Source organism: Meles meles, chromosome 10 (assembly GCF_922984935.1).
Source record: "Meles meles chromosome 10, mMelMel3.1 paternal haplotype, whole genome shotgun sequence".
Lineage (NCBI taxonomy): Eukaryota > Metazoa > Chordata > Mammalia > Carnivora > Mustelidae > Meles > Meles meles.
Window position 1 is genome coordinate 85708685 of NC_060075.1, and position 27929 is coordinate 85736613.

Consider the following 27929-nt stretch of genomic DNA (forward strand, 5'->3'; position numbering starts at 1 on the left):
TAAGTGACAAAATATCATTTTAGATGTTGTTCCTATCCATGGCACATAGGAGATTAATGTTTTTCTCCACAAGAGAAAAAGACTTTTGAGGTCACAGAGTTTTTGCATCTTGCCCTGAGGCTAATAACTACATATGACACGACATATGACACGAAGAGGGAATGAGACTTTTTTTTGGGGGGGGGACCAAACTTAAGTATCAAAGCTGTTTACAAAAGTAACTTCAAAAACCAGTAGACACACGGATTCTTAAGTGAGACTCTGAATCTTGTTTTCTGGTAGGAAGTGTAATTTTAAAAAAGTAGACTATTGTCTAGATTGCATTTACCAACTTCGTTTTGTACTTACAGAATTTCTAAAACACTAACTCTGGGCCCATTTGACTATAATTTTTGCCATGGCTGACAAACGTTTTCATGGTTTTTGACACAAATTTTAACTCATTAATATCCCTCAGGTAATATGTTGATAAACGTCTTAAAATTTGAATTCTGTTCATGATTTATCTCTATTAATAAAAATCTAAATCTCTGGTGTGGATAAAAATGATTGTTTATGATCCATCAAGTTTTCTAACATAAGTAATTATGAATAGATCTGGAACTCTGAATCTCTTATTTCCATTCGATGTCAGAGTCAAATTTTGCCAGTGCCATTAAGGAGGCCAAGTATCAAACTGTTTGCTTCATTTATAAAACTATATAACACAAATGCTGAGATTCTCAACCTCTTAAATTTTGCCATAAATTGTTTCCAACACAAGGACAGATTCTCAGGCTCTCTAGGGATCCCAGTGATGGGCTGTGTTGTATGCATGCCCCAGAGTGCCTGTAAGCAATCATCTCTCTTCTACTAAACCATTCTCTGAAATTGATTCTTTCTGGTTACCAAAATGGGAATAAAATCACTGAGAATATTGGGGAGAAATGAGGGTCAAGACTTTAATCCACGAGGTATGTTGAAGACAAGAATATTATCTTTCTAAACCCCAGCTCCACTGTTGTGCCATATGGAATGAACTATGACCATTTGATGTAAAATCTACATGTTATTACTACACATCCAAAGGATCTGAGTATGCTACTTAAAAAACCGAATGCACTAAATAATAAACCACATGTTCCCATCATGAAAATTGATCTTGCTTAAAGGGAAAACACGTTGGAAATAAGTAAAAGCATTTCAAGATATTTCAGTTTGGAGTATTACATTTCCTCATACCTGAAATTAGTTTTTAGTGTCATTCCTACTTTTTATCTTAAAATTAGAACCTAAAGGCATAAAGAATATGGTATGTCTCAGAAAACGCTATTTTTGGTGTCTGTTCTCCTTCAATAAAGACCAAGGGTACAGAAAAGAAAATAGTTTATAATTCATTGAAATAGTCTCCTGTTCTTTTTCCCCCTTATTTTTGCCATTAAAATGAATGTGAAACCAACAAACACCTAGAATGGGTCAGAAAAAAGATAAAAACATAATTTTTTAAAACTTAGACTAAGACTACTTGAAAAGGTTATTTGGTCTACTAAGGAGAGAAATAATTCCTTGGTAGTCTTCAAGTGTATGCCATGAAAAGTTATTTAGAAAACGAATTTAGTCTCTCCTGGATGACTTAGGAATGGGTCTGCATAAGAGTGGGTAATGGATAAGATTTTCCAAAGACTTTCTCGGCAAGTTTAGTTCATAACAGTGTAGTCTGTTTTAGTCCCTCTTCCTTTATAAGAAATTAGTACAGTGGCCATTGTAAATGGGCAGCTATTAGATTTTTTTAATTATAAAATGAATTAATGACATTTTTTTACCATTTTATTTATTTTTTCAGCGTAACAGTATTCATTGTTTTTGCACAACACCCAGTGCTCCATGCAAAACGTGCCCTCCCTATTACCCAACACCTGTTCCCCCAACCTCCCACCCCTGACCCTTCAAAACCCTCAGGTTGTTTTTCAGAGTCCATAGTCTCTTATGGTTCGCCTCCCCTTCCAAATTTTTTTTTTTTAATAAACATATAATGTATTTTTATCCCCAGGGGTACAGGTCTGTGAATCGCCAGGTTTACACACTTCACAGCACTCACCATAGCACATACCCTCCCCAATGTCCATAACCCCCTCCCCCTCTCCCAATCCCACCTCCCCCCAGCAACCCCCAGTTTGTATTGTGAGATTAAGAGTCATTTATGGTTTGTCTCCTTCCCAATCCCATCTTGTTTCATTTATTCTTCTCCTATCCCCCTAACCCCCCATGTTGCTTCTCCATGTCCTCCTATCAGGGAGGTCATATGATAGTTGTCTTTCTCCGACTGACTTATTTCACTAAGCATGATACCCTCTAGTTCCATCCACGTCGTCGCAAATGGCAAGATTTCTTTTATTTTGATGGCTGCATAGTATTCCATTGTGTATATATACCACATCTTCTTTATCCATTCATCTGTTGATGGACATCTAGGTTCTTTCCATAGTTTGGCTATTATAGATATTGCTGCTATAAACATTCGGGTACACGTGCCCCTTCGGATCACTATGTTTGTATCTTTAGGGTAAATACCCAGTAGTGCAATTGCTGGGTCATAGAGTAGTTCTATTTTCAATATTTTGAGGAACCTCCATGCTGTTTTCCAGAGTGGTTGCACCAGCTTGCATTCCCACCAACAGTGTAGGAGGGTTCCCCTTTCTCCGCATCCTCGCCAGCATCTGTCATTTCCTGACTTGTTAATTTTAGCCATTCTGACTGGTGTGAGGTGATATCTCATTGTGGTTTTGATTTGTATTTCCCTGATGCTGAGTGACGTGGAGCACTTTTTCATGTGTCTGTTGGCCTTCTGGATGTCTTCTTTGTAGAAATGTCTGTTCATGTCCTCTGCCCATTTCTTGATTGGATTGTTTGTTCTTTGGGTGTTGAGTTTGATAAGTTCCTTATAGATTTTGGATACTAGCCCTTTATCTGATATGTCGTTTGCAAATATCTTCTCCCATTCTGTCAGTTATCTTTTGGTTTTGTTAACTGTTTCCTTTGCTGTGCAAAAGCTTTTGATCTTGATGAAATCCCAATAGTTCATTTTTGCCCTCGCTTCCCTTGCCTTTGCCGTTGTTCCTAGGAAGATGTTGCTGCGGCTGAGGTCGAAGAGGTTGCTGCCTGCGTCTCCTCAAGGATTTTGATGGATTCCTTTCTCACATTGAGGTCCTTCATCCATTTTGAGTCTATTTTCGTGTGTGGTATAAGGAAGTGGTCCAATTTCATTTTTTTGCATGTGGCTGTCCAATTTTCCCAGCACCATTTATTGAAGAGGCTGTCTTTTTTCCATTGGACATTCTTTCCTGCTTTGTCGAAGATGAGTTGACCATAGAGTTGAGGGTCTATTTCTGGGCTCTCTATTCTGTTCCATTGATCTGTGTGTCTGTTTTTGTGCCAGTACCATGCTGTCTTGATGATGACAGCTTTGTAATAGAGCTTGAAGTCCGGAATTGTGATGCCACCAACTTTGGCTTTCTTTTTCAATATTCCTTTGGCTATTCGAGGTCTTTTCTGGTTCCGTATAAATTTTAGGATTATTTGTTCCATTTCTTTGAAAAAAATGGATGGTATTTTGATAGGGATTGCATTAAATGTGTAGATTGCTTTAGGTAGCATAGACATTTTCACAATATTTATTCTTCCAATCCAGGAGCATGGAACATTTTTCCATTTCTTTGTGTCTTCCTCAATTTCTTTCATAAGTACTTTATAATTTTCTTCGTATAGATTCATAGCCTCTTTGGTTAGGTTTATTCCTAGGTATCTTATAGTTTTGGGTGCAATTGTAAATGGGATTGACTCCTTAATTTCTCTTTCTTCTGTCTTGTTGGTGTACAGAAATGCAACTGATTTCTGTGCATTGATTTTATATCCTGACACTTTACTGAGTTCCTGTACAAGTTCTAGCAGTTTTGGAGTGGAGTCTTTTGGGTTTTCCACATACAGTATCATATCATCTGCGAAGAGTGATAGTTTGACTTCTTCTTTGCCAATTTGGATGCCTTTAATTTCTTTTTTTTTTGTCTGATTGCTGAGGCTAGGACTTCTAGTACTATGTTGAATAGAAGTGGTGATAATGGACATCCCTGCCGTGTTCCTGACCTTAGCGGAAAAGCTTTCAGTTTTTCTCCATTGAGAATGATATTTGCAGTGGGTTTTTCATAGATGGCTTTGATAATATTGAGGCATGTGCCCTCTATCCCTACACTTTGAAGAGTTTTGATCAGGAAAGGATGCTGTACTTTGTCAAATGCTTTTTCAGCATCTATTGAGAGTATCATATGGTTCTTGTTCTTTCTTTTATTAATGTGTTGTATCACATTGATTGATTTGCGGATGTTGAACCAACCCTGCAGCCCTGGAATAAATCCCACTTGATCGTGGTGAATAAACCTTTTAATGTACTGTTGAATCCTATTGACTAGTATTTTGGCGAGAATTTTCGCATCTGTGTTCATCAAGGATATTGGTCAGTAGTTCTCTTTTTTGGTGGGATCCTTGTCTGGTTTGGGATCAAGGTGATGCTGGCCTCATAAAATGAGTTTGGAAGTTTTCCTTCCATTTCTATTTTTTGGAACAGTTTCAGGAGAATAGGAATTAGTTCTTCTTTAAATGTTTGGTAGAATTCCCCTGGGAAGCCGTCTGGCCCTGGGCTTTTGTTTGTTTGGAGATTTTTGATGACTGTTTCAATCTCCTTACTGGTTATGGGCCTGTTCAGGTTTTCTATTTCTTCCTGGTTCAGTTGTGGTAGTTTATATGTCTCTAGGAATGCATCCATTTCTTCCAGATTGTCAAATTTGTTGGTGTAGAGTTGCTCATAGTATGTTCTTATAATTGTCTGTATTTCTTTGGTGTTAGTTGTGATCTCTCCTCTTTCATTCATGATTTTATTTATTTGGGTCCTTTCTCTTTTCTTTTTGATAAGTCTGGCCAGGATTTTATCAATCTTATTAATTCTTTCAAAGAACCAGCTCCTAGTTTCATTGACTTGTTCTATTGTTTCTTTGGTTTCTATTTCAGTGATTTCTGCTCTGATCTTTATGATTTCTCTTCTCCTGCTGGGTTTAGGGTTTCCTTCTTGTTCTTTCTCCAGCTCCTGTTGGTGTAGGGTTAGGTTGTGTACTTGAGACCTTTCTTGTTTCTTGAGAAAGGCTTGTACCGCTATATATTTTCCTCTCAGGACTGCCTTTGCTGTGTCCCACAGATTTTGAACCGTTGTGTTTTCATTATCATTTGTTTCCATGAATTTTTTCAATTCTTCTTTAATTTCCTGGTTGACCCATTCATTCTTTAGAAGGATGCTATTTAGTCCCCATGTATTTGGGTTCTTTCCAGCTTTTCTCTTGTGATTGAGTTCTAGCTTCAGAGCATTGTGGTCTGAAAATATGCAGGGAATGATCCTAATCTTTTGATACCGGTTGAGACCTGATTTGTGACCCAGGATGTGATCTATTCTGGAGAAGGTTCCATGTGCACTAGAGAAGAATGTGTATTCTGTTGCTTTGGGATGAAATGTTCCGAATAGATCTGTGATGTCCATCTGGTCCAGTGTGTCATTTAAGGCCTTTATTTCCTTGTTGATCTTTTGCTTGGATGATCTGTCCATTTCAGTGAGGTGAGTGTTAAAGTCCCCTACTATTATTGTATTATTATTGATGTGTTTCTTTGATTTTGTTATTAATTGGTTGATATAGTTGGCTGCTCCCACGTTAGGGGCATAGATATTTAAAATTGTTAGATCTTCTTGTTGGACAGACCCTTTGAGTAGGATATAGTGTCCTTACTCATCTCTTATTATAGTCTTTGGCTTAAAATCTAATTGATCTGATATAAGGATTGCCACCCCAGCTTTCTTCTGATGCCTATTAGCATGGTAAATTGTTTTGCACCCCCTCACTTTAAATCTGGAGGAGTCTTCGCGTCTAAAATGAGTTTCTTGTAGGCAACATACTGATGGGTTTTGGTTTTTTATCCATTCTGATACCCTGTGTCTTTTGATTGGGGCATTTAGCCCATTAACATTCCGGGTAACTATTGAGAGATACGAATTTAGTGCCATTATTAGCCTGTAAGGTGACTGTTACTGTATATTGTCTCTGTATCTTTCTGATCTACTACTTTTAGGCTCTCTCTTTGCTTAGAGGACCCCTTTCAATATTTCCTGTAGAGCTGGTTTGGTGTTTGCAAATTCTTTCAGTTTTTGTTTGTCCTGGAAGGTTTTTATCTCTCCTTCTATTTTCAATGATAGCCTAGCTGGATAGAGTATTCTTGGCTGCATGTTTTTCTCGTTTAGTGCTCTGAATATATCATGCCAGCTCTTTCTGGCCTGCCAGGTCTCTGTGGATAAGTCTGCTGCCAATCTAATATTTTTACCATTGTATGTTACAGACTTCTTTTCTCGGGCTGCTTTCAGGATTTTCTCTTTGTCACTAAGACTTGTCAATTTTACTATTAGGTGACGGGGTGTGGACCTATTCTTGTTGACTTTGAGGGGGGTTCTCTGCATCTCCTGGATTTTGATGCTTGTTCCCTTTGCCATATTAGGGAAATTCTCTCCAATAATTCTCTCCAGTAGACCTTCTGCTCCCCTCTCTGTTTCTTCTTCTTCTGGAATCCCAATTATTCTAATGTTGTTTCGTCTTATGGTGTCACTTATCTCTCGAATTCTCCCCTCATGGTACTGTAGCTGTTTGTCCCTCTTTTTTTCGGCTTCTTTATTCTCTGTCATTTGGTCTTCTATATCACTAATTCTTTCTTCTGCCTCATTTATCCTAGCAGTGAGAGCTTCCCTTTTTGATTGCACCTCATTAATAGCTTTTTTGATTTCAATTTGGTTAGATTTTAGTTCTTTAATTTCTCCAGAAAGGGCTTTAATATCTCCAGAGAGGGTTTCTCTAATATCTTCCATGCCTTTTTCGAGCCCGGCTAGAATGTTCAGAATCGTCATTCTGAACTCTTGATTTGACATATTACCAATGTCTGTGTTGATTAGGTCCCTAGCGTTCGGTACTGGCTCTTGTTCTTTTGTTTGTGGTGATTTTTTCCGCCTTGTCATTTTGTCCAGATAAGAGGATATGAAGGATCAAATAAAATACTAAAAGGGTGGCAAAGACCCCAGAAAAATGTGCTGTAACCAAATCAGAAGAGACCCCAAATTGTGGGGGGGGAGAAAAGGGATAAAAAGAGGTTCAGAAAAAAAAGAAAAAAATTTAAAAAATAAAACAAAGAAAAAATATAAAAAAGAAAGAAAAAATATATATATTTAGATAAACTAGTCAAAAAACGTTAAAAAAGAAAAGGGTAAAAGTTTTAAAAAATTTAGCAGAAGAAGAAAAAAGAAAAAAGAAAAAAATTGAAAAAAGAAAAAAAATTGAATTAGCTGCAAGACTAAAGAATCATGGGGAGAAAGCCATGAGTTCCGTGGTTTGCTTTCTCCTCCTCTGGAATTGCGCTGCTGTCTTAGGAATTGAACCTGCTTTCCTTGATAGATGAACTTCGTCCTGGCTGGATATTTTGTTGATCTTCTGGGAGAGGGGCCTGTTGTAGTGACTCTCAAGTGTCTTTGCCCAAGGCGGAATTCCACCGCCCTTACTGGGGGCCGGACTAAGTAATCGGCTCGGGTTCGCTTTTGGGAGCTTCTGTTCCCTGAGCGCTTTCCGTAGAGTTCTGGAGGACGGGAATGAAAATGGTGGCCTCCTAGTCTCCGGCCCGGAGGAGCCGAGAGCCCGGGGCCCCACTCCTCAGTGCGCCCCCAGAGGACAGCACCCAATCACTCCCGTATCCCCAGCCTCTAGCCGCACTCCGAGCTCACCCAGCCCGCGACCAGTTCAAGGTAACTCCGAGCTGAGAGTTCAGTCCTCGGCTCTGTCTCTGTAGCCAGCTTCTCCGTTCTAACACCTGCGAGCTTTGCGACACTCCAATACCCCTGATCCTTCTGTGACCCTGCGGGACCTGGGGCCACGCTGACCCCGCGTGGGCTTCACCCTGGTTTAGCCTCTGGAGCAATGTCCCTCAGTGGAACAGACTTTTAAAAGTCCTGATTTTGTGCTCTGTTCCTCCGCCACTTGCCGGGAGCCGGCCCCTCCCCCCGCGGTCTATCTTCCCGTCGTTTTAGATTCACTTCTCCGCCAGTCCTACCTTTCAGAAAGTGGTTGATTTCCTGTTTCTAGAATTGCTGTTCTTCTTCTCTTCGATCTCCCGTTGGATTTGTAGGTGTTTGCAATGTTTAGATAAGCTATCGAACTGATCTCCTGCTACCTGATGCAGTCTCAGCCTGCTACTTCTCCGCCATCTTGACTCCTCCGCCAATTAATGACATTTTTTAGAGTATTCTTTTTATTCAGATTTCTAGAAAGCTTTTCCATGTTTATGATGTCAGATATAGGTGCATCCACCCTGTTTCACTCTTTTCTAACTATAACTTTATGAGGAAAAAATTCGTTCTTTTAAGTACTTAAAAGGCTGAGGAATAAATCAAGTTCCTCAAATAATTGCCTTTTCCCCCAGGCGTTGATTAAAACTAACATCGTGTAATGTATAGATAATCCTAATTATAATAGAAATAGTGAGCAATTTTATATATCATTTGATTTTGTCATGATATTCAACAAAGTAAAATTTTATATTAAACTCACATGAAACTGCTAATGAATACATCGTCTTTTATAAATACATATATATTCAGAGAAGAGTGTTCTAGAAAAGTCTGTATTCCCCCTCACCCCCCAAAATACTCATATGCGTGCAGGCATGTGCACATGTACATTTTTGGAAGGGGGGAGGGGGAATAAAGTCACCCAAAATATCCCAACTTTATTATTTGGTAGCAATTATTACCTTTCCTTTTTGAAAGTAATAATTTGTGCCTAATGGTTGTGACTTTTTTTTAAGATTTTTAAAAAAGATTTTATTTATTTATTTGACAGAGAGAGAGAGATCACAAGTAGGCAGAGAGGCAGGCACAGAGAGGGGGGAAGCAGGCTTCCCACAGAGCAGAGAGCCCAATGCAGGGCTCAATCCCAGGACCCTGAGACCATGACCTGAGCTAAAGGCAGAGGCTCAACCCACTGAGCCATCCAGGTGCCCCTTTATTAAGATATTTACGTAATCTCTACACCCAGTGTGGGGTGGAATTTGCAAGCCCAAGATCAAGAGTCCTGATGCTCTAGCAACTGAGCCAGTGGGGCGCCTCCCCTTCCCCCCCACCCTCTCCCATTGGTTGTGGCTTTGAATGAAGTTCTCTCCTGTCAGTTCAGGGCAGATTGCAGATTTCATCACACTTTCTTTTTTTTTTTTCCTCTTGAGAGGCAACATAGTATTTTGAAGAGATGAAGTTCTTAAGTCAAAGAGATACAGGTTTTCCACTCACTTCATGTATAGTATTGGTCATTGTTTAATATTTAGAGATATTAAATATCTAATATTTAAATATTAATAATTAATATTTAATTATTATTAAACTAAATATTAATAAATATTTAAAATTAATTTAATATAAAATTAAATTTTTATTTAATTTAAATTTAATTTAAAAATTAATATTTATTTAATTTATTTAATTAATTTTATTTAATTAATTATTTTAATTAAATAAAATTAAAATTAATTAATATAAAAATATTTATATTAATAAATAAATATTTAATATTTAGAGATATTAAACAGTTGACCGATACTATACATGAAGTGAGTGGAAAACCTGTATCTCTTTGACTTAAGAACTTCATCTCTTCAAAATACTATGTTGCCTCTCAAGTGCCCTGAACTGACAGGAGAGAACTTCATTCAATTGTAATGGTAGTGGTGGTAGTCATAGTACTAGTCATGGTAGTTGCTGTTTTGACTCTAGTCATCTTACAGCCCCATGTTCTCAGTTTAACTAGAGAAATGTAAGGATGGAAAGAGGCAGCCAGTTTAGGGGACACAGGATTCAAAGACAGTCTGTTTCAGCATGATCTGTGCAGTTAAATATTACACCATATTGTTATGGTATTCTGGGATTTTAGATATTCTAAATGCTTGGCACCATGCATAGAGACATTTCGTTCTTAACGGGACACTATTCTGAACTATATTTAAAAACAGTTTGGTGTTCATTTTCTTCTGAAAACATGCTGATGTGTTACCTAAAAGATATACTTTACCCTTAGTATATGGATTTTTTATACACTTACATCAGGGAATCTTTTCACGGACTTAGTGCCGACTACCTGGCTAATTCTTCAACTTAGTTTAGGTATTTCTGGTTGCCTAGTTCTATGCATCGGGTTTGGCATATTCGATTTCTCAAGTGTAGTAATGGTATGGGTTATTTCTGTGCCTCTTCGAAATTGCTCTTATTATTGCTATGAAGATAATCTTAACATTTTAGCTAACGATTCATACAGTTTTACATCTAAAATTTAATCTGAAGTCTTATTTTCATAAATCAAATTATAGAAATAGAATATTACTATATAATTTATAATCATGTTACGTGCAAACAGGTGTAATTATTTAGCAGTATAAATTCATCAGGATCTGTTACTTCGTATTTATTTTTAGCCCAACATATGAATTCATTTCTAATTAATAAAAGGTTATGTTTCTACTTCAGGGAGATTTAAACTATAAAAGACAAGTGGGGGGGGCACTGACATGTGGTCCATTTTTCTCACTACTGTCTACACCTGAAGGTATTCATATTCTCAGACTACTACTTACAAGTATATTATGTGTTGGGACACACTGGTTATTTACTAGTCTTACTTTATGTTTATTGAATAAGCAGTTAAGTATTGAGATTCCCTAGACAGCATAGCTGGGTACTGAGAATGGTGCAAGCCCTTGGGGATGCTGAGATATTACAGACTTCTAAGAAGGAACTAGCAGTTTGTGTTTGCTCCGAATTCAGCAAGTACATTTAAAAGTCTGATTCATTTGAAATGCTCTAAATTAAATTAGAAAGTAACCTTTAGCAAAATGTATGTCATCCACTTTGCAGACTTCTGCATAAAAGTTTTACATGTATAAGAACCACTTTACATGATGGTATTTTTTTTCTCCTTGTATTTCCCTTACAACTGTGAATACCCATGAAAATGAGCAACTGCATTAGTGTTTGAGCTAGCCTTTAGAGTAGTCACCGGTGCCAGCATGAGGTTTACACTGCCGTGAAAACCGTGGCAAATTTACAGTTTATGAAGCACTTCCTCAGACACTCTTCATCTTCGCAATAACCCAACAAAGAGGCCAAGTGTTGTAGGCATTGGTCATTTCTGCTGGCCCAGCACCCAGGACCCTTCCCTTTTGGGTAGAGCCCTGCCTCCCTCTCCTGCCCTAATTTGGCCACTCACAGGCTCTTCCTTGACTGAGGCTCAGCCAATGAGACAACCCTGCCTGAGAGCTTTCCTGGAAATGAGCACATCAGAGCTCCTGAGGAGAGATGGGGGATCATTCTAGGCAAAGGAGTGGCAGGGAGGGATTGTGCCCACAGCCGTGGAATCACCTGGGCTCTCAGAGTCTCGGACCCAAGTGACAACTTGCATGTTTTGACCGGACTCCTTTGTTTCTGCCCATTTTCCCCCAAATCTGTCAGCCTCTACCCTCAACTGACCATCTCATTTCTTCTCAGCACATGCTTATCATGTTTAACATGGCTACAGTTGGTTTTGGTTATTGACAACCTATAGGTATAACAAGAATTGCTATTCCCGATATACAAATGAAGAAATTGAGGCTCAGTGAAGTTAAGTAACTTCCTTGAATTGTAGTCGTATAGAAAAGCCAAGTCTAGAGCCCAGGACTTCCAGTTCAGTGTTGTTTCTTACACAGCACTCTGTTTTCCCTGTTGCCTTCAGTGGCCTCTGCAGATAGTGAGACGTGCTTTCTCCTCTGTGCCTCTTTGATAGCAGTACTTAGTCCCATTTATGGTTATACTCTTATCTGCTTGATGTCAGGTGCACCTGTCTTCTGTCTACCCTGTTGAGCATGTGGAAGACAAGGATTGTTTTACAGTCATCATTTCTTCTCAAACTTATTGGAGTTTCTGGGCACAGACTCAGTACTAAATAAAGATTGTAATGAATGAGTAGCAAATGAGTGCATAAATTATTCAATTAAATGAAAACACTAATGTGGGCTTGAAGTTGGTGCTAAAAGTATAACACTGGTTTTAGAAAGTACCACTATGTTCTTTACCAATCAAAATGTTAAACTATAAACCATTCACCTTAAATATATAAAAATGCTCACTTAGAAAGCATCGATTCCATGTCTGCTGTGAGTTAGGTACTTATTATAGGGAGATATAAGAATCTGTCTCCTTCTTTAAGAAGTCTCACCGACTGATGGGAGAATCAAATGTTCCATAGCTGTGGGGAGAAGAGGGTGATAATCTGAAGAATGATCAGGGCAGCAAGCCCACTGTCAGCAGCCACGAGAACCGCTATACTGGCCTGACAATACCTCTCTGGGCACGATGCTGTGACCATGAAGGAAAACAGCCAGAGCCCTTTGAAAGCTGGAGAAAAGCACAATATGCTTCCAACATTCTTCCAAAATGTTGTGTGATATGCTTTAAAAAAAAAAAAAAAAAGCCTACATGGGGTGCCTGGTAGCTCAGTCAGTTAGGCATCTGACTCTTGGATTCCATTCAGGTCATGATCCTGGGTTCCTGAGTTTCAGCCTTGCCTATCCAGCTCCACACTCAGTGGGGCATCTCTTCCTCTCCCTCTCCCTTTTTCCCTCTCCCCGTGCTCACACAATCTCAATTTATCTCTCTCTCAAATAAATAAATAAATCTTAGAAGAAAAAAAAAGGTTACCTGTACCTTCATTTGGACAGAATTATTTTTAAAAAGGCTATAATCAAAGCTTATCAAATTTTTAAACAATTTTGAAGTTCCTTTGTACCATATGAGACTAATACATAAGACTATATTTTGGTTTGGCAAAAGGTGAGAATGAAGAGGAAATTTCTATCTTTATTTAAGCATTAAAGCCCAATATAGTAAAAACAACAAATAAAGATATATTTAAAAATGTGAAAGGATATAAAGCATATGTATGTATTTGCATAAAATATATGTAAGAAACAGGATACACATTTGTCAATATAATTTCCATTCTTTACAAATTGCACACACAGTAAGAGAAATATTTAACTCCATAATGTTTTGGTATCATTTGCAGACAATTACTACGGCACGCCAAAGCCTCCAGCAGAACCAGCACCCTTATTATTAAATGTGACAGACCAGATTCTTCCAGGAGCCACTCCAAGTGCTGAAGGAAAACGGAAGAGGAATAAATCAGTGAGCAACATGGAGAAAGCAAGTATAGAGCCTCCTGAGGAAGAAGAGGAAGAGAGGCCTGTGGTCAATGGAAATGGAGTAGTAGTAACACCAGGTTAGTCACTTCCACGTGTGTGTGTGTGTGTGTGTGTGTGTGTGATTACAGTCACTTTCAGAGAGGAGATTATGATATCAAAAGGAAAGGTGCAATTCTTGTATCCTTTTGTTCTAGTCTTTACACATCGTGCAACTAATTCAAGTTCCTCAGTTTTTGGTTTCACTTGCACGGTATTGATGGCCATATAATGAATGGTTACCACATTGTAGAAAAGGTTACAAGTCATGAATATGATTGTGTAAAGTTTTGGGGTCTTTGCTAATGAAGATTAAGGAAAAGTCTATCTTCAGAAACCGTACTGTACTCACAGTTCTGTAAAAAGAGGCTGTCATGTGATTTAGTTAACAACTGTAGTGAGCACTGTCCTCAAAATGACCAGAGTTATAGCACGTCTATATATTTTTCTCTCCACCCTTCCCATTGGAGAAAGCATCTTTATACACTGACTTGATGAAGGCATCTACTCACCTACTCTGAAAACAAGAGAAGACATTTTATCTATTTGATTTATGATCTATCATATCATGTATATAAAGAATACCAGGCAGATAAAGAGTGGGTTTGCTGTTTTCTTTGTGCTTATTACTAACAGAGTGCCAAATTTTTTATTATAAGAGAGATTTTTTTCATTATATTATTCATAATTAAATGTTGAAGCAAATGTATGGCCTTCCTGTAGCCTCTAACCTTGGAGTAAGTTTCCATAGTTTTGTTTTAGTTATTTATTTTTTAAAAACAGCATATCAATAGGCACTGAAAATCTAAGAACCATGTTAAAGCTCTTAAAAATGTAAACCTGTGCACTTGGCATACATATTCTTCAAATATATTTCCTATAATGACTCTGATATCTATGTTTTTAATTATCACCATACTGCTTCTATAGTGACATAATTGAATTTTCATGCTCAGTTATTTTTATCAAAGTTTCATGAGCTTGTTTTTTATCTTCCTTTTTCATAGTACCTGCAAAAATTCCCTTCCTTGAACATAAGGAGACTGGAATCTAATCTGTGCCAATCAAGGTGTAAAACCCTAAGAAGGGGTTTCATCTTGATTACTCAGAGGAGGACTACCTCCTCCATTAATGTAATGGTGAAAAACTTGCTCTGATCCTTCCAATCACTGGTACAAATGATTTCTGGGTACAGATGCTGAAAATCAGTGTTGGTACATAATGTAACTTGTTTACTACAACCCTGTGCTGGAAAAAAAAAGTGATGAGGTTCAAAAGGTGAAGAGCTAAGTAAATGTATATGAGAGGAAAATAATTTACAGGTTCACAGGTAATTTTCAAGTAATTAGATACCTTTTCTTTTTTTGATTCTGAAATACCTTTGTCAAAATATTTACTTTTCGTTATGGAATAGATGAAATTAAGTTGACAGTAGTACTTCGTTTTCTTAGTTATCTTTGATGTGAGAAGCCAAATGATTCAGCCAGGTAGAAGCAATAATCATAAAAGAAGCAGCAGTTGGGGATCAAAGAGCAGTTACAGAGTTTCTTTCTGGTTAATCCCTTATAGATAAACATATAAAATATGTGTCCTTCGTTGGGCCTGAATCACTGGTTTCTATTTCACTTCTACTCTGTACAGGGCAAATCAAGTGAAGCATTCTGGACCCCCAGATTTATAAACTAGAAAATTACTTAATTGGGGATCATAATGAATCACCATTCCTTTCAATTCATACATATTAGTTATATAAGGAATTGGGGTTGTGTGTGTGTGTGTGTGTGTGTGTGTGTGTGTGTGTGTGTTTGGCTAGGAAATCATAAGGGCCCCCAAGGAAAATGGATCAGTTTACACTCTTCTTAACCAGCTCTAACGGTATCTCTGTTTCTGGACCTCTCAGCCTGAGGTCGGTAGAGAACAACTAACTACCCAAGTCAAATCTGGGATGTCTGGGTACTTAATAGATGCCACAAATGCTTGCAGATGCTTACAGTGGCTCCGTACACCTGGTTGGACAAATGGCCCTTATATAGTCTTGTTCTTTCCCTTGTGGGAGATGAGAGACAGGTAAATTAGGCAGATCTTCTCCCAATGTTGGAAGATGGAGCAAACAGCTCCAAACCAAAAATGGGTCTGCCGTTCCTTCTTAGAAATCTTTGTTTTTCTTTATGTTTATACAACAGAAACTTGAGGATTGGCGTTGCCTTCCTCCTATACATTCACTCAGCTCTTCACCTTCTGAACCTTGTCACAATTTTCCCCCTAGCAGAGGGTCTTTATCCTGCCTTTGTTTTTCATCCCATACACAGTCACCAGATTCAAGACATTTCCAACAATATTGAGAAAATGGTTGCTTAAATTTTAGTTACTGCCCCATACCAACCAGGAGCCTATAATACCGATTACTATCAGACATCAGTTCAGAGCATGCATAGTATAATCGATGAGGTGCTTTCAGAGAGTGAAAAGAGCTTACTGAGGTAATTTTATTCCATTACATTAAAATACTGATAATAATGATAATAAATGGGGCGCCTGGGTGTCTCAGTGGGTTAAAGCCTCTGCCTTCGGCTCGGGTCATGGTCTCAGGGTCCTGAGATCGCGCCCCCGCATCAGGCTCTCAAGCAGGGAGCCTGCTTCCCCCCTCTCTCTCTGCCTGCCTCTCTGCCTACTTGTGATCTCTCTGTCAAATAAATAAATAAAATCTTTTTAAAAAAATGATAGTAATGTAAAAATTAACTTCTTATAGATTAGGAACTCCCTAATTTAATTATATGTACTAGTTCATTTAATTCTCTTAACAGATTGTATAGGTTAGGTACTATTCCGTAGATCAGGACACTGATGTGCACTACAGGTCAGTAATTTGCCCAGTTACAGGCCTTTATATATAAGATCCAGAAACCATGTTCTTAGTTGCTATGCTATCCTGAGTCTTACAGCACCAAACAGAAGTGTAAGTACGTTTCTCAGCAACACGTATACACACGACCACTATTTCACTTGTACCTCTTTCAAAGTGGCATTATAAGTTGCTACCTACCAAAAGTTTGTTATTTCTTTCGTTTCTGGAAATCATATACAACTCAACTTATGTGGCTCTGTGGATATAAAAAAAAACCCCTATTTTAAAAATAATATTCTTCAAGTATTTAAGGATCAAACCTACCAATCTCTTAACTCCTTGTACTTTAACAAAATGAATTATTTTCTCTATGTAAGTAGATTTTAGAGGAGTCCTCGATTTACTTCTATAACTCATTTTCTTCATCTTTTCTCCTTTGAACTTATACTTAGAACTGTGTATTCCTTTTACTTTCAGGCCATATTTATGTAAAGTTGGTGACCACCTTTAAATATATAATTTCTACATGAAGTTCTACTAACATTGTCCATGAATATTCATGTGAACTCTTAATGCTAGATTCCCTTTTTTGCTCAAAATTACATCAGACAGATGGAGTTAGCCCATATCACTGAGAAAAGCCACAGAATGATCTTTCAGTGTTGCAGATCAGAAATGTTTCTCTCTCTGACATGTGCCACTTTGGTGATAGAAATCAATAGAGTTCTATCCTTAGAACTGTATTGCAATTCTTGTTGATACTGAAAGTTACCATTTTTTTTTCATTTTTATTTTTATAACTCTCTGTTAATGAATACATATAAGTACATATATTGTCTCTTTTCCCATAATCATCGTATGCTTACTTAACAAAGAATATGCTGAAATTTAGCTTAAGGTACTTAACTAAGGTATTAATTAATTTAGTAATGGAGTTGAGATCTGGACCCAGGAATACCTGAACTCATCCCCTTTCCACCACATTTCTCTGAGCTGTGAACCACACTGAGGACAAAGTGACTCCTGACCTCCATAAGGTAAAATCACAACCTTTCAGCTCAGTGTATTTCGTTACACTGTATTTTGTTATATTTGTTCTTCACTGAATTTGTGGCTGCAGTGTTAGATGAAACAGCTTTACATCATCTGAGAGAACCTGCCTTTAAACTGATACTTAAAATTCATATCCCCAGGAAACCTTTCCTTGACATTAACCTCACCTATATTTAGACACCTTTATCTTGTTAGAGTTGACATCCGGCTGCATAGCTTCAAATACCGTAGATTGACCCGCAACCTTCACTTTTCTCTTGTGTTCCAGGGCCATATTTCTGACTACTGCCCACTGGACTGCCCCTCCTGTGCATTTCTGTAGCAACTTAACTGCAACATTCCTCTTAAATTCTTCTCGCATAAAACAAGCAAATCCGTTCATAAAGGCCTTTACTTGATTTTTCAAATTCTTCTTTTCACCCGCATAGCTCAGACTTCATTGATACTTCTTTCCCCTAGCCCTGCTATATATTATTGGCTATAAAAATCACTGGGTCTGTAGTTTTTAATCTCTTTCTTCCAAATATCACTATCCTAGATTACTGCCTTGTCACCTCCTTTGTGGACCACAGTCCCCTAACGGATCTCCATTCCTCTAGGCTCCATTCCTATCAGATTGCCTGTTATTCTTCTATCAGGTAAAGATTCTTGAACCAGCACTTGATCATGCAACTGTCCTTCCCAGAACTTGGATGAGCTTCCATTTCTAGTGCTCCAAACTCCTTGGGCAACCCCTCAGGTCATCCCACATTTGACAGCAACATCTCTTAGCTTTCGTCCCTGTCTTCCCATCTCCCACTCCCCCATCTCTTCTCTCATCTTTACTCCGTCCTCATAAAACACGTTCATCTGTTTGATACCTGTTTGACAAGGCCTTCTCTATATTGTAACCTCCTATTCTTTTCGTCAAAATTCAATAAAAATGGTGATATTCCCAAGAAATCACTTGTTGACTCCCATAAGGAAAAGTTGAAACTGTCCACCTCTGAATTATTGAAGTACAATTTTACACTCTTCATTCATTTGGAAGATACTGATTAGCCTGGTACTTGTAGCTGACTTTTCATGCTGTGTGGTCTGGCATGCCCACCTACATTGTAAACATCACTAGGACAAGGGCTACTTTTATTTATTTATTTATTTTTTTGTTTACCCGTGTCAGTGATTAGTATAGGTCCTCAAATATTTGGAGAACTTGTGAATCTTTATTTTTTTAGTCAACCTAACCTCTAGAGAACGTCAGAGTTTTACATGAGTAGCTCTATTTCATACTCATTTTACACCGTTCAGTGTCTTCCTCATATGCTGCATTTAAGTTTGAAAGATACAACGTTCCTGGTCTTACATCCCAGCAAAAGTTATTTGGTAACTAAGGAAAATGATGTAGAATTATATTTGAAAATGTATATTCTTAGAGATGAGAATTATTCGATTTCTCTGTGAAAATACCAAAAATAGATAGGTGGATGTTGGATCACTGTATTGTACACCCAAAACTAATATAACACTGTGGGCTAACTGTGCCAGAATTAAAATAAAATACAGAATAGGTGGATAATAAGTAGATAGTTTTGTGTTTGGTTTTGTTTTTAAGATTGGACTTTTCTGAAGAAAAGAAAGTCCTATAAACCACAGTAACTGGGTTAAGCTTTCTTGGATTTCTTTTATTTCATGAATTATCTGCTAAACTTTTCCGGAAAGTAATTCACTATTATATTGTAACTTCCCCTCACTAGCTATTAGTAAGCCTAGTGCAAGGAATTAGAAATGCACATATATTTTAAAGGCAGCTAAATCTCTCTGTTAATACACACACACACACAATGCCAGGAGGAACAGGGCCCGTGAGAGCTACCTTCGCCAACAAAGGGAATACAGTATGTGTACACAGAGCTGCCTTCTCCAGGCCCCCAAGCCCGCAATTAGTGCAAATGAACTGCCTCTCCCAGAGAGCAAACAGAGTGTCCCTTATGTGATCACCGAGTGTCCTCAGCAATGATCTCAGTTCACCATTAGGGACCCACATCCAGGTCCTGTGCTGCTTGGCACGCTGACTGTGTATGCACCATCAGTCCTGGTTCTGTGAATGAGGTCCTGTCACTGTCAAAAGAATTATGTCCTCCATAGTGAATCTCGCTGTTTTCCTGTGAATAATAGCCCACTCTGAAACCACCCCAGAGCCTAGCCCCTGCTTACTTTTCTGTGGGTTCACAGAGACTGTGATGTGTGTATCCACTCAGATCTTTATCTTTTTCTTCTTTTCTTTTCTTTCTTTGAGGAGGAAGCTTGATGTTATGATCTTATTCCCAAACACTGTACTAGGTTTTATCTTTTCATTGGAGGGGCAAATTTGGGGGAGGGACAATTCTAAATTAATCTTCTAAAATTAGATACTCCATTTATGAATGAGGGGCATCTTTTCTTCAAAGGATGGTTTAGAAAGTTAGAGCCCTGATTGTCAAATGTTCTGAGTATCTGGGTGTGATTATAAAGTAATAAGACAGTCATTTTAGAACTCTTGCTTATGCACGACAGTAGTAATTGTAACTTCAGCACTGGGGAAACGCTGAAATCCTGATCCGTTTCAGGAATGTCACTTCAAATCAAAGCCGACTCACTGTGCTGTTAAACTGAAAGCAGCGCATAATTCGAACCTCTTCGTGCCCTCACACTGATTCAGCATTTTGGGGATTTTGCACTCAACCCGTGTGGAGACTGTTTTCCTACTTCTCTGAGGGTTTGTACGATGTGCATGAGAGATTTGATACATGAATGAGGAGCGAGGGGTAAGAACAGCCAGGGTAACCCTTGGGTTGGTGCAGCCCTTGGAGAAAGCCTGAGGACGGGTGGCCATGTTTAAGTGTCTTCATGTTCTCCAGGCACCGTTCGAGCCTAATCGTATTTCTAATTATAGCCATCCATTCTGTCTAGGTCTGATTTTCACTCTGTGTTCCATTGCCTTGTCTCATATTTCTCCTCTAAGAGGTGATTATAATTGCAGTGTGAAATCTCAGCTACTTTATTGCCAGACAAAGAGTGCGGTAGTTATTTCTGGCTGGGGGTGGACTTCGTTCCTGAAGAGGGAAGGTCCCTGTGCGCGCTCATTCCTTCCACAGAGCTCCATTGCGGGGAACCGCACCTCATCTTTTTCCTCCTAATTGACTTCTTGCTCTCATGAAACTATACCTTGACTCCTATTTGGCCCTGAAGAATAGCAGTTGAATTAGCAAGATCAAAATGAAATAGTCTTCTTTTTCTCTCTCAGAACCTTGGATATTCATAAAACTTTGCAAGTTGATGTTGTGTTTTATATAGCACTAGTTTTCTGGATTTTTTTCAGAATTTTGAAAGCCAGATCTAAAAGATACTGCACACTTATATCCTCTGTTTCTCTTCGTATCTTGCTTTGGTCTTTGATATTTTCAGTACTTGTATCAGTTTCTCTTACCCCAAAGTTAGTTGAGGGTCTGGGGGACTTGTTTCTATATGATAAACATCTTTCGAATGCATGACATTATTAAAATCATTTCACATATACTGTTTCAAAGCTATGAGGATTCATTTTATTGCCATTATTCTAGTCTACTTTTATTAAAATGTGAAAAAAATATTGCAGAAAGAAGAAAATATGCTAATCAAGGCAGCTCTTCTCCTCTGTTAATGGGAAATAATTCCCTCTACTAATCTTCCTAGCGAGTCTTTACAATTTCATTTTTTATATCTTGGATTTTTTTTCCTTGTCATCTTCTACGCATAGTCCTTGACTCTTCAATTTTCCTAATTTTACATTTTGTTCTTTTAGTGCTCCAAAGAACCTATAACCAACTGAGGGTTTCAGATAGAGATGAAAAATAATTTTGAGGTATTGAATATGATTTATTAGTAATGCACATTTTCCTGGTTAGCCCCCTGAATGGATAAGATGCAATTTGGTTACAAATATTACAGACAAAAAGTCATTTCTTTACAGGACTGGGATTTTCTGCTTCCTCAATTGACATATTCAAAAATCAGAAGCATAGTTAATTGTTACCCTAACTTTACCGTAACTTTCCCTAGTTCTCATATTTTATTCTGGATTTATTTTTTGCCATATATATATATATATGTATAAATTACCACTGTGTCTAAGGTCCACCACTTCATTTGCATACCTTATATGAAAAGAATTTATATGCACTCTTGATGGGAATAGAAACTTGCAGCCACTATGGAACACAGTATGGAGGTTTCTCAAAAAGTTATAAGTAGAACTACCCTATAATCCAGCAATTGCACTACTGATTTACCAAAAGAACACAAAAACACTAATTCAAAGGGACACATGCACCCCAATGTATATAGCAGTATTATCTACAATAGCCAAATTATTGAAATAACCCAAGTGTCCATCGACTAATGGTTAGAAGAAAAAGATGTGGCATATGTATGCAATGGAATATTCCTCAGCCATAGGAAAGAATGAAATCTTGCCTTTTGCAACGACCTGGATGGAGATAGAGAGTATTAGGCTAAGCAAACTAAGTCAGTCAGAGAAAGACAAATACCATATAATTTCACTCATATGTGGAATTTAGGAAACAATCAAGCAAAGGGGGAGCAAAAAGAGAGGGAGCAAACCAAGAAACTTTTTAACTATAAAGAACAAACTGATGGTTACCAGAGGGGAGGTGGGTGGGGGGATGGGTTAATGAGGTGATGGGGATTAAGGAGTGAACTTGTGATGAGCACCAAGCATTATATGGCTGTGTTGAGTCACTACATTATATACTTGAAACTAATATTATACTGTATGTTAGCTGGCTAGACTTTAAATTAAAACAACAACAACAAAAACTTGGGCAATGCACTTTTTTTAGAACTTAGAAACACTAGCAGAACTCAGTAAAAAACAAACACAAAGAAACAAAACCCACTACCTAAAAGTTGATAATCAGTGTACTCAGAAATTTATCTGAAGAAGCAGAAAAATAATCATGTTCACTAACGGGACAGCTATAGCACTCGGAGTCGAAACAGACAGAAACCTACTTTGCACCGAATTTTCCCTTTGTATGTTTGGATTTCGTCCATGTGCGTATTTTAGTACATCAAAAAAAGTAATTAGTTTTTCAAATGATGAGCAAAAACTCACTAATCATTCAGTGTCAAAATTTTAGCACCCATATTATAATTCCTCTTTTGGTTTTAAACGGCTTTGGAAAATCAGTGAGAGCACTCTGTGAGCAATAAGCTATCATCTGGACTTGTTTTGATCAACGGCTACATAGTGTGCTGGTGACCACTGCATGACTGCTTCTTTTCTGGGGACGGAATGCCCTCTACTCTACAGTATAGGGTATGAACTGTAGTATGGCCAAAATGGAACGTCTTGTTTAAGTCAGCCATGAAGTGTTCATTCATGCACAAGACCCCATGATTCAAATTTTAACTAAAAACTTAAACTTCTAGAAGTGAAGGGAGGGTCATGCTCTGGCAGCCGCCACCACCACCACAAAAATACAGCAAGACCTTGGATCTGTAGAACAAACTTTTTGATGAGGTTGCTGAGTTGGCAAGAAAGGAAGAGAAATCTTCAAGCCCCACCCCATCGACTGCCATGGTTCCTACCACAAAAGAGCAGAAACCAATGTGGGGAGCCATCAGTTATAAACAGACATGAAAACCACAGGTGCCCTGGGAATATATGAGGAGGCTAAGCCTTGGGCTAATAGAGAATTGGGAAGCCAGGTCTCTGAGTCTGCTTTAAGTCTGTACTCAGTGGTGCCAGCGTGTTGCTAAGTTGATAGTTCAGGAGCAGCCCCTCGTGCCCAACAAAATCAAATGCAAAACTCTGTAGGAAGTAATACAGAACTTGAAAAAAAAAAAAAAAGTATGGATTATTATCTGAGGGTTATTTTTCCTCCTTTAACCCTACAACATGTCTCAATGGAGGAAGAAAAATTCAGTTTATGTGAACACTTTAAAAAAAGGAAATGTTAGTTTCATGTGTATCTTTTTCTCTTTTTTTAAGTAACTGCATTAAAAAAATATCTAATATCTTTAAAATTATGCAAACTTGATCATGCTTGTTTCTGTCAGGAGAGACCATTTAGGTTGCTTGACTGATTTAACTATGCAATTCATTTCGTATTTTAAGTAATAGAATTCACTGATAATAATATATGACATTTATTGAACACCTACTATGTTCTAATAGTATACTGCTCTAAGCTATTTCTATGCATGTCATATATAATGCTTATAGGGAAGTAATGTTATTATTCCCGTCATATAGTTAAGGAAATTGAGTGTTTAAATACCTTGCTCAACATCACACTGTAAAGCACAGATTCAAACCCAGGCGGTCTGACACCAGCCTTAGCAATTATGTTCTATTTCTTCTTGTGGAGTAGGTTTTCTGCTACCTGAAAATCACTGAATAGAAAGCAAAAGAAAAAAAATTATCTCAAATTATCCCTATTCTCTTTTCTTATTAGGTACAAATATTCCTCATTTTTGTGTGTTAAATGTTCTCTAGCTATGTTATTCCCAAAGAAATAATATGAGTACAGCAGAAAAAATTATTAGATTTATTAAAATTTGTCACATAGTCATTAGAAATATAAATCACAGAGCTCTCACAGGGTAAAACAAATTTTGGAAATTCAAATTTTATGACTGTTCGAGAAATAAAATCAACAATTTCCTGTGGAGCTTAAAAACATTATTTTCCCTCATTTCGAAGGATGGCAGTTACAGAAAGCCCAACATTAACTATATGCATAGACTATGTCAAGTGAAAATATGGATAAGGGATAAAATAAGCATTCTTCTTGAAATGGTTTTATCTTGGTTTCTGATTATTCTTTAATAAAACTGAGTGGGAACATTCAAAGCCATGGCTTTCTGATTTATCCTTAGTCTTTCATCTGAAAGGCAATCTGTTAGATACTGCTCGGGTAATAAACATGTAAGCAAATGAAATGGCCACCATACATATTGTTCTGTCTCAAACCTTAGACTGGACCAGAGCTATAGGATTTATGTAAGCTGGACTGAATGCAAAAATGCATACTTTTTTTTTTTTTTAAAGATTTTATTTATTTATTTGACAGACAGAGATTTCAAGTAGGCAGAGAGGCAGGCAGAGAGAGAGAGGAGGAAGCATGCTCCCTGCGGAGCAGAGAACCGGATGTGGGGCTCGATCCCAGGACCCTGGGATCATGACCTGAGCTGAAGGCAGAGGCTTTAACCCACTGAGCCACCCAGGCGCCCCAAAAATGCATACATTAATTCTCTTCCAATTAAATGGCTTTCAGTCCCTCTACAATGTATACAGATATTTGAGTTTTTCTGAACTTATGGGAAGAAGAAAAGCATTTGCTAAATCCAACAAAACATCATTAGGGTAGGATAGTGGAAAAAAATTATATTTCTTAATTCTTCATAACAGTAAAAATGTACATAAGAGTGTGTTTTTTATAGGTCTTCATTTCATTCACATAAGAATGTGCATTGTCAATGTCTGTTGTTTTTTTTTAAAGATTAATTTATTTATTTATTTGACAGACAGAGATCACAAGCAGGCAGAGAGGCAGGCAGAGAGAGAGAGGAGGAAGCAGGCTCCCCGCCAAGCAGAGAGCCCCATGCGGGCTCTATCCCAAGACCCTGCGATCATGACCTGAGCGGAAGGCAGAAGCTTTAACCCACTGAGCCACCCAGGCGCCCCATGTCAGTGTCTGTTTTGTGCCTCAGTTTTGCTGTAGAGTTTCTAGGAAATTCAACAGATCTGGTCAAAGAGAAATTTTTTTCATCATTACCATTCTTTTAAAAGAGGTGTTGCTTCTTGATTGAAATATTCTTTGATTCCATTGTTAGTGAAACAAAACAAAGCATGCCTTGCTCTTGTTTGCAAGGCATCCAAGTGACCTAGAAATGTAAAATGAAATGCTCAGAAAATGCCAGTGTTTGATAAAGTCTGTTCATTTCAGCAGCAAGCATCTTAGGGAAAAAATTACATTTACATATCCAAAAAAATTCATGTTTAGATTTAACAAAGTCATGCTGAAAAATATGTCTTGGAAGTCAAAAAGGACAATTCTACATGACTACTTCTAATCAAGAAATAGCTTCACACCGCTATAAAACTAAAACATATGCATGGATTATTTGGTTCCCTCTTAGTCAAAATTTAAATAGTCTAGGTCTTCTCAAACTTTAGATCTTACACAAATGAGATTTGGATGAGGGCACATTTGCACCCATGCTCGTCTAAGCTGAACTCCATGAGAGGAGAGGAGTGCTAACACATGCACCCTTGGTTGGCAGGTAAAATCTGTTCTTTCCCATCCTTTTATTAATAAAAATCAGTTTGGGTGGTACACCCAGATAATGGAATATTTTTCAGTGCTAAGAAGAAAGGAGCTATAAGCCATTAAAATACATTGATAGACTTAAAGGCATATTGAAATAGAAGAAGCCCATCTGAAAATGTCTGCATCTTATGACATTCTGGATAAGACAAAACTATGGGGTGCCTGGGTGGCTCAGTGGGTTAAAGCCTCTGCCTTTGGCTCGGGTCATGATCTCAGGGTCCTGGGATCGAGCCCCACTTCGGGCTCTCTGCTCAGCAGGGAGCCTGCTTCCCCCTCTCTCTGCCTGCCTCTCTGCCTACTTGTGATCTCTCTCTCTCTCTGTCAAATAGATAAATAAAACTAAAAAAAAAAAAAAAAAAGAATTCCCAACTTTAAAAAAAAAAAAAGGTGAAATTGGGACACATGTCCCATGTACATATACCTGCTATACGAAGACTGGAGTTATGCTACTATAAACCAAGAAACTACCAAAAGCTAGCAGAGAGGTCTGGAATAGGTCCTTGTCTAGTGCCTCCAAAAGGATCATGGCCCTGTCAAACTCTTAATCTAGGATGCCTAGTCTCCAGAACTGTGAGATAATACATTTCTATTGTGTAAGCCATCCAGTCTTGTATTTGTTATGAAAGCCCTAGCAAACTAATAATACATACCATTTGGACCACATTCTCCTTGACTGTCCCACTGCCTAGCTGAGTGCCTGCCACTTAGTAGGGTCTCAACAAATATTTAATGAATGAATTAATTAATGCCACTGTCTTAGTAACAGAAGAAACACAATGCCAGTTCCTTCTCCACTTGGGTGCTCATTAGTTGGAATTCCTCACACAGCTCCCTTAGATATCCTTATTTCCATGTGCTATATTGACATCCTAGAAATTTGTATATAACTATTTTGTGTCATTGAGTATCACTTAATAAATCATTACCATAGTACTCTATTGAGTTACCCAGAGTTGGGGGGAGACCCTTCCCCTCTACCCACCATGTTGCCTTGCATCTCAAAGAAAATACTTAAATTGCACCCAACTGGCACCATATCTTAACTCTGCTCAGAAGAGGTGGAGTGACTCACCTGACTGATGCATCTTAGAAGCATATCTGGGTCTGCTTAGCTCAACTCCTCTTTTCCTTCCTCTTAATGTTCTACATTCCTCTTCTGAGAATAGGTTCTGCCCTGTGTGGGAATCCTGCCCTGGTTCCATGCTGCCTGTGGGTAAATTAGCATGATTCTGGGTCTTCCCAGAAGCCCTTGGCTCTCACCATAAACTGCATCCCTAGATTAGCCTTTACAAATAGTGAATGTGAGACTGTTATGGTTGTCTGTTTGCCTTACTCATTTTTTTTCTCTTATTTTGTTCAGCTAGGGAAAGCAAGTGCTACTAATTAATGCTTGCAACCCAGTTCATAGTAGCCAGATAAAATTCTTTTCTTCTCCCCCATTAAGCTCTTGTCAAGTATCTTGCATATCATAGGTATTAAATTCATGTTTGCTAATATAATGATTGATCCATTAAATAAGAATAAAGGAATGAATGAATAAATATCAGACGAACTGAGAGAACTTGGCACCATAATCTCTGGCACATCGATAGAGCTATAGACGTCTCCAAAGACTGTAGATTTTAGTCAGAGAAAAAGTATATTTGTTCATAACTAAACTTCTTGAATGGATTCTCTGTTGGCATATGATGTATTTTCTTTTCACTGATTCTTTAATCCATTCCTACCTGGCTTCCCCACCCACCATTCCACTGTAACAACTACCATAACTTATAGCTAATGTCACCAGTGACCTCCATGTTCTTAATTTCAGTAGATTTTATGCCCTCATCTGGCTGGACTATTTAGAAGCTTTGGCCACAGGTTTCCTCCTTGTTGCCCTTTGCTTGGCTATTTTAATGGCATGAGAATCGACTGGTTTTCCTGTTACTTCCTTGCTGCTTTTTCCTGATCATTCTCTCACTGATCATTAAATGTGAGAATTCCTCAGACAGCTGCTCTAGGGATCCTCATTTCTACTTGCTGCACTGTCTTTTCTAGGCAATTTCATTCAGTTCTCTGGCTTAAATTATAATAGAGTCTAGCCATATACGGTTGTCTCTTGAATTGATTCTCTCCAGCCAAGAACTCTCTGACATGACATCTGCATTGTGAATCAGGCAATGGAACTCTGTCTCAGTGTGCTCAAAACTCTACCCATACTCTCCCCAGACACCCCGCACCCCTCATAGTCCTATGCCTTCTCTCATATTTCAAATAGGAAATAGGAAATCCTATTTCGTGAATAGCTTTGCTACCCACCAGGTTTACCA

The 27929-nt window shown here is 38.1% G+C and overlaps 1 protein-coding gene across 4 annotated transcripts in view; it reads left to right on the forward strand.

Moving 5' to 3' along the window:
* Positions 1-27929, forward strand: part of MAGI2 (membrane associated guanylate kinase, WW and PDZ domain containing 2) — a 1383262-nt gene that overhangs the window by 861707 nt on the left and 493626 nt on the right. For all 4 annotated transcript variants that reach the window (XM_046021617.1, XM_046021618.1, XM_046021620.1 and 1 more), the window contains exon 4: positions 13188-13403. In XM_046021617.1, coding sequence (XP_045877573.1) covers positions 13188-13403 — 216 coding nt within the window. The remainder of the gene's footprint in view (positions 1-13187; positions 13404-27929) is intronic.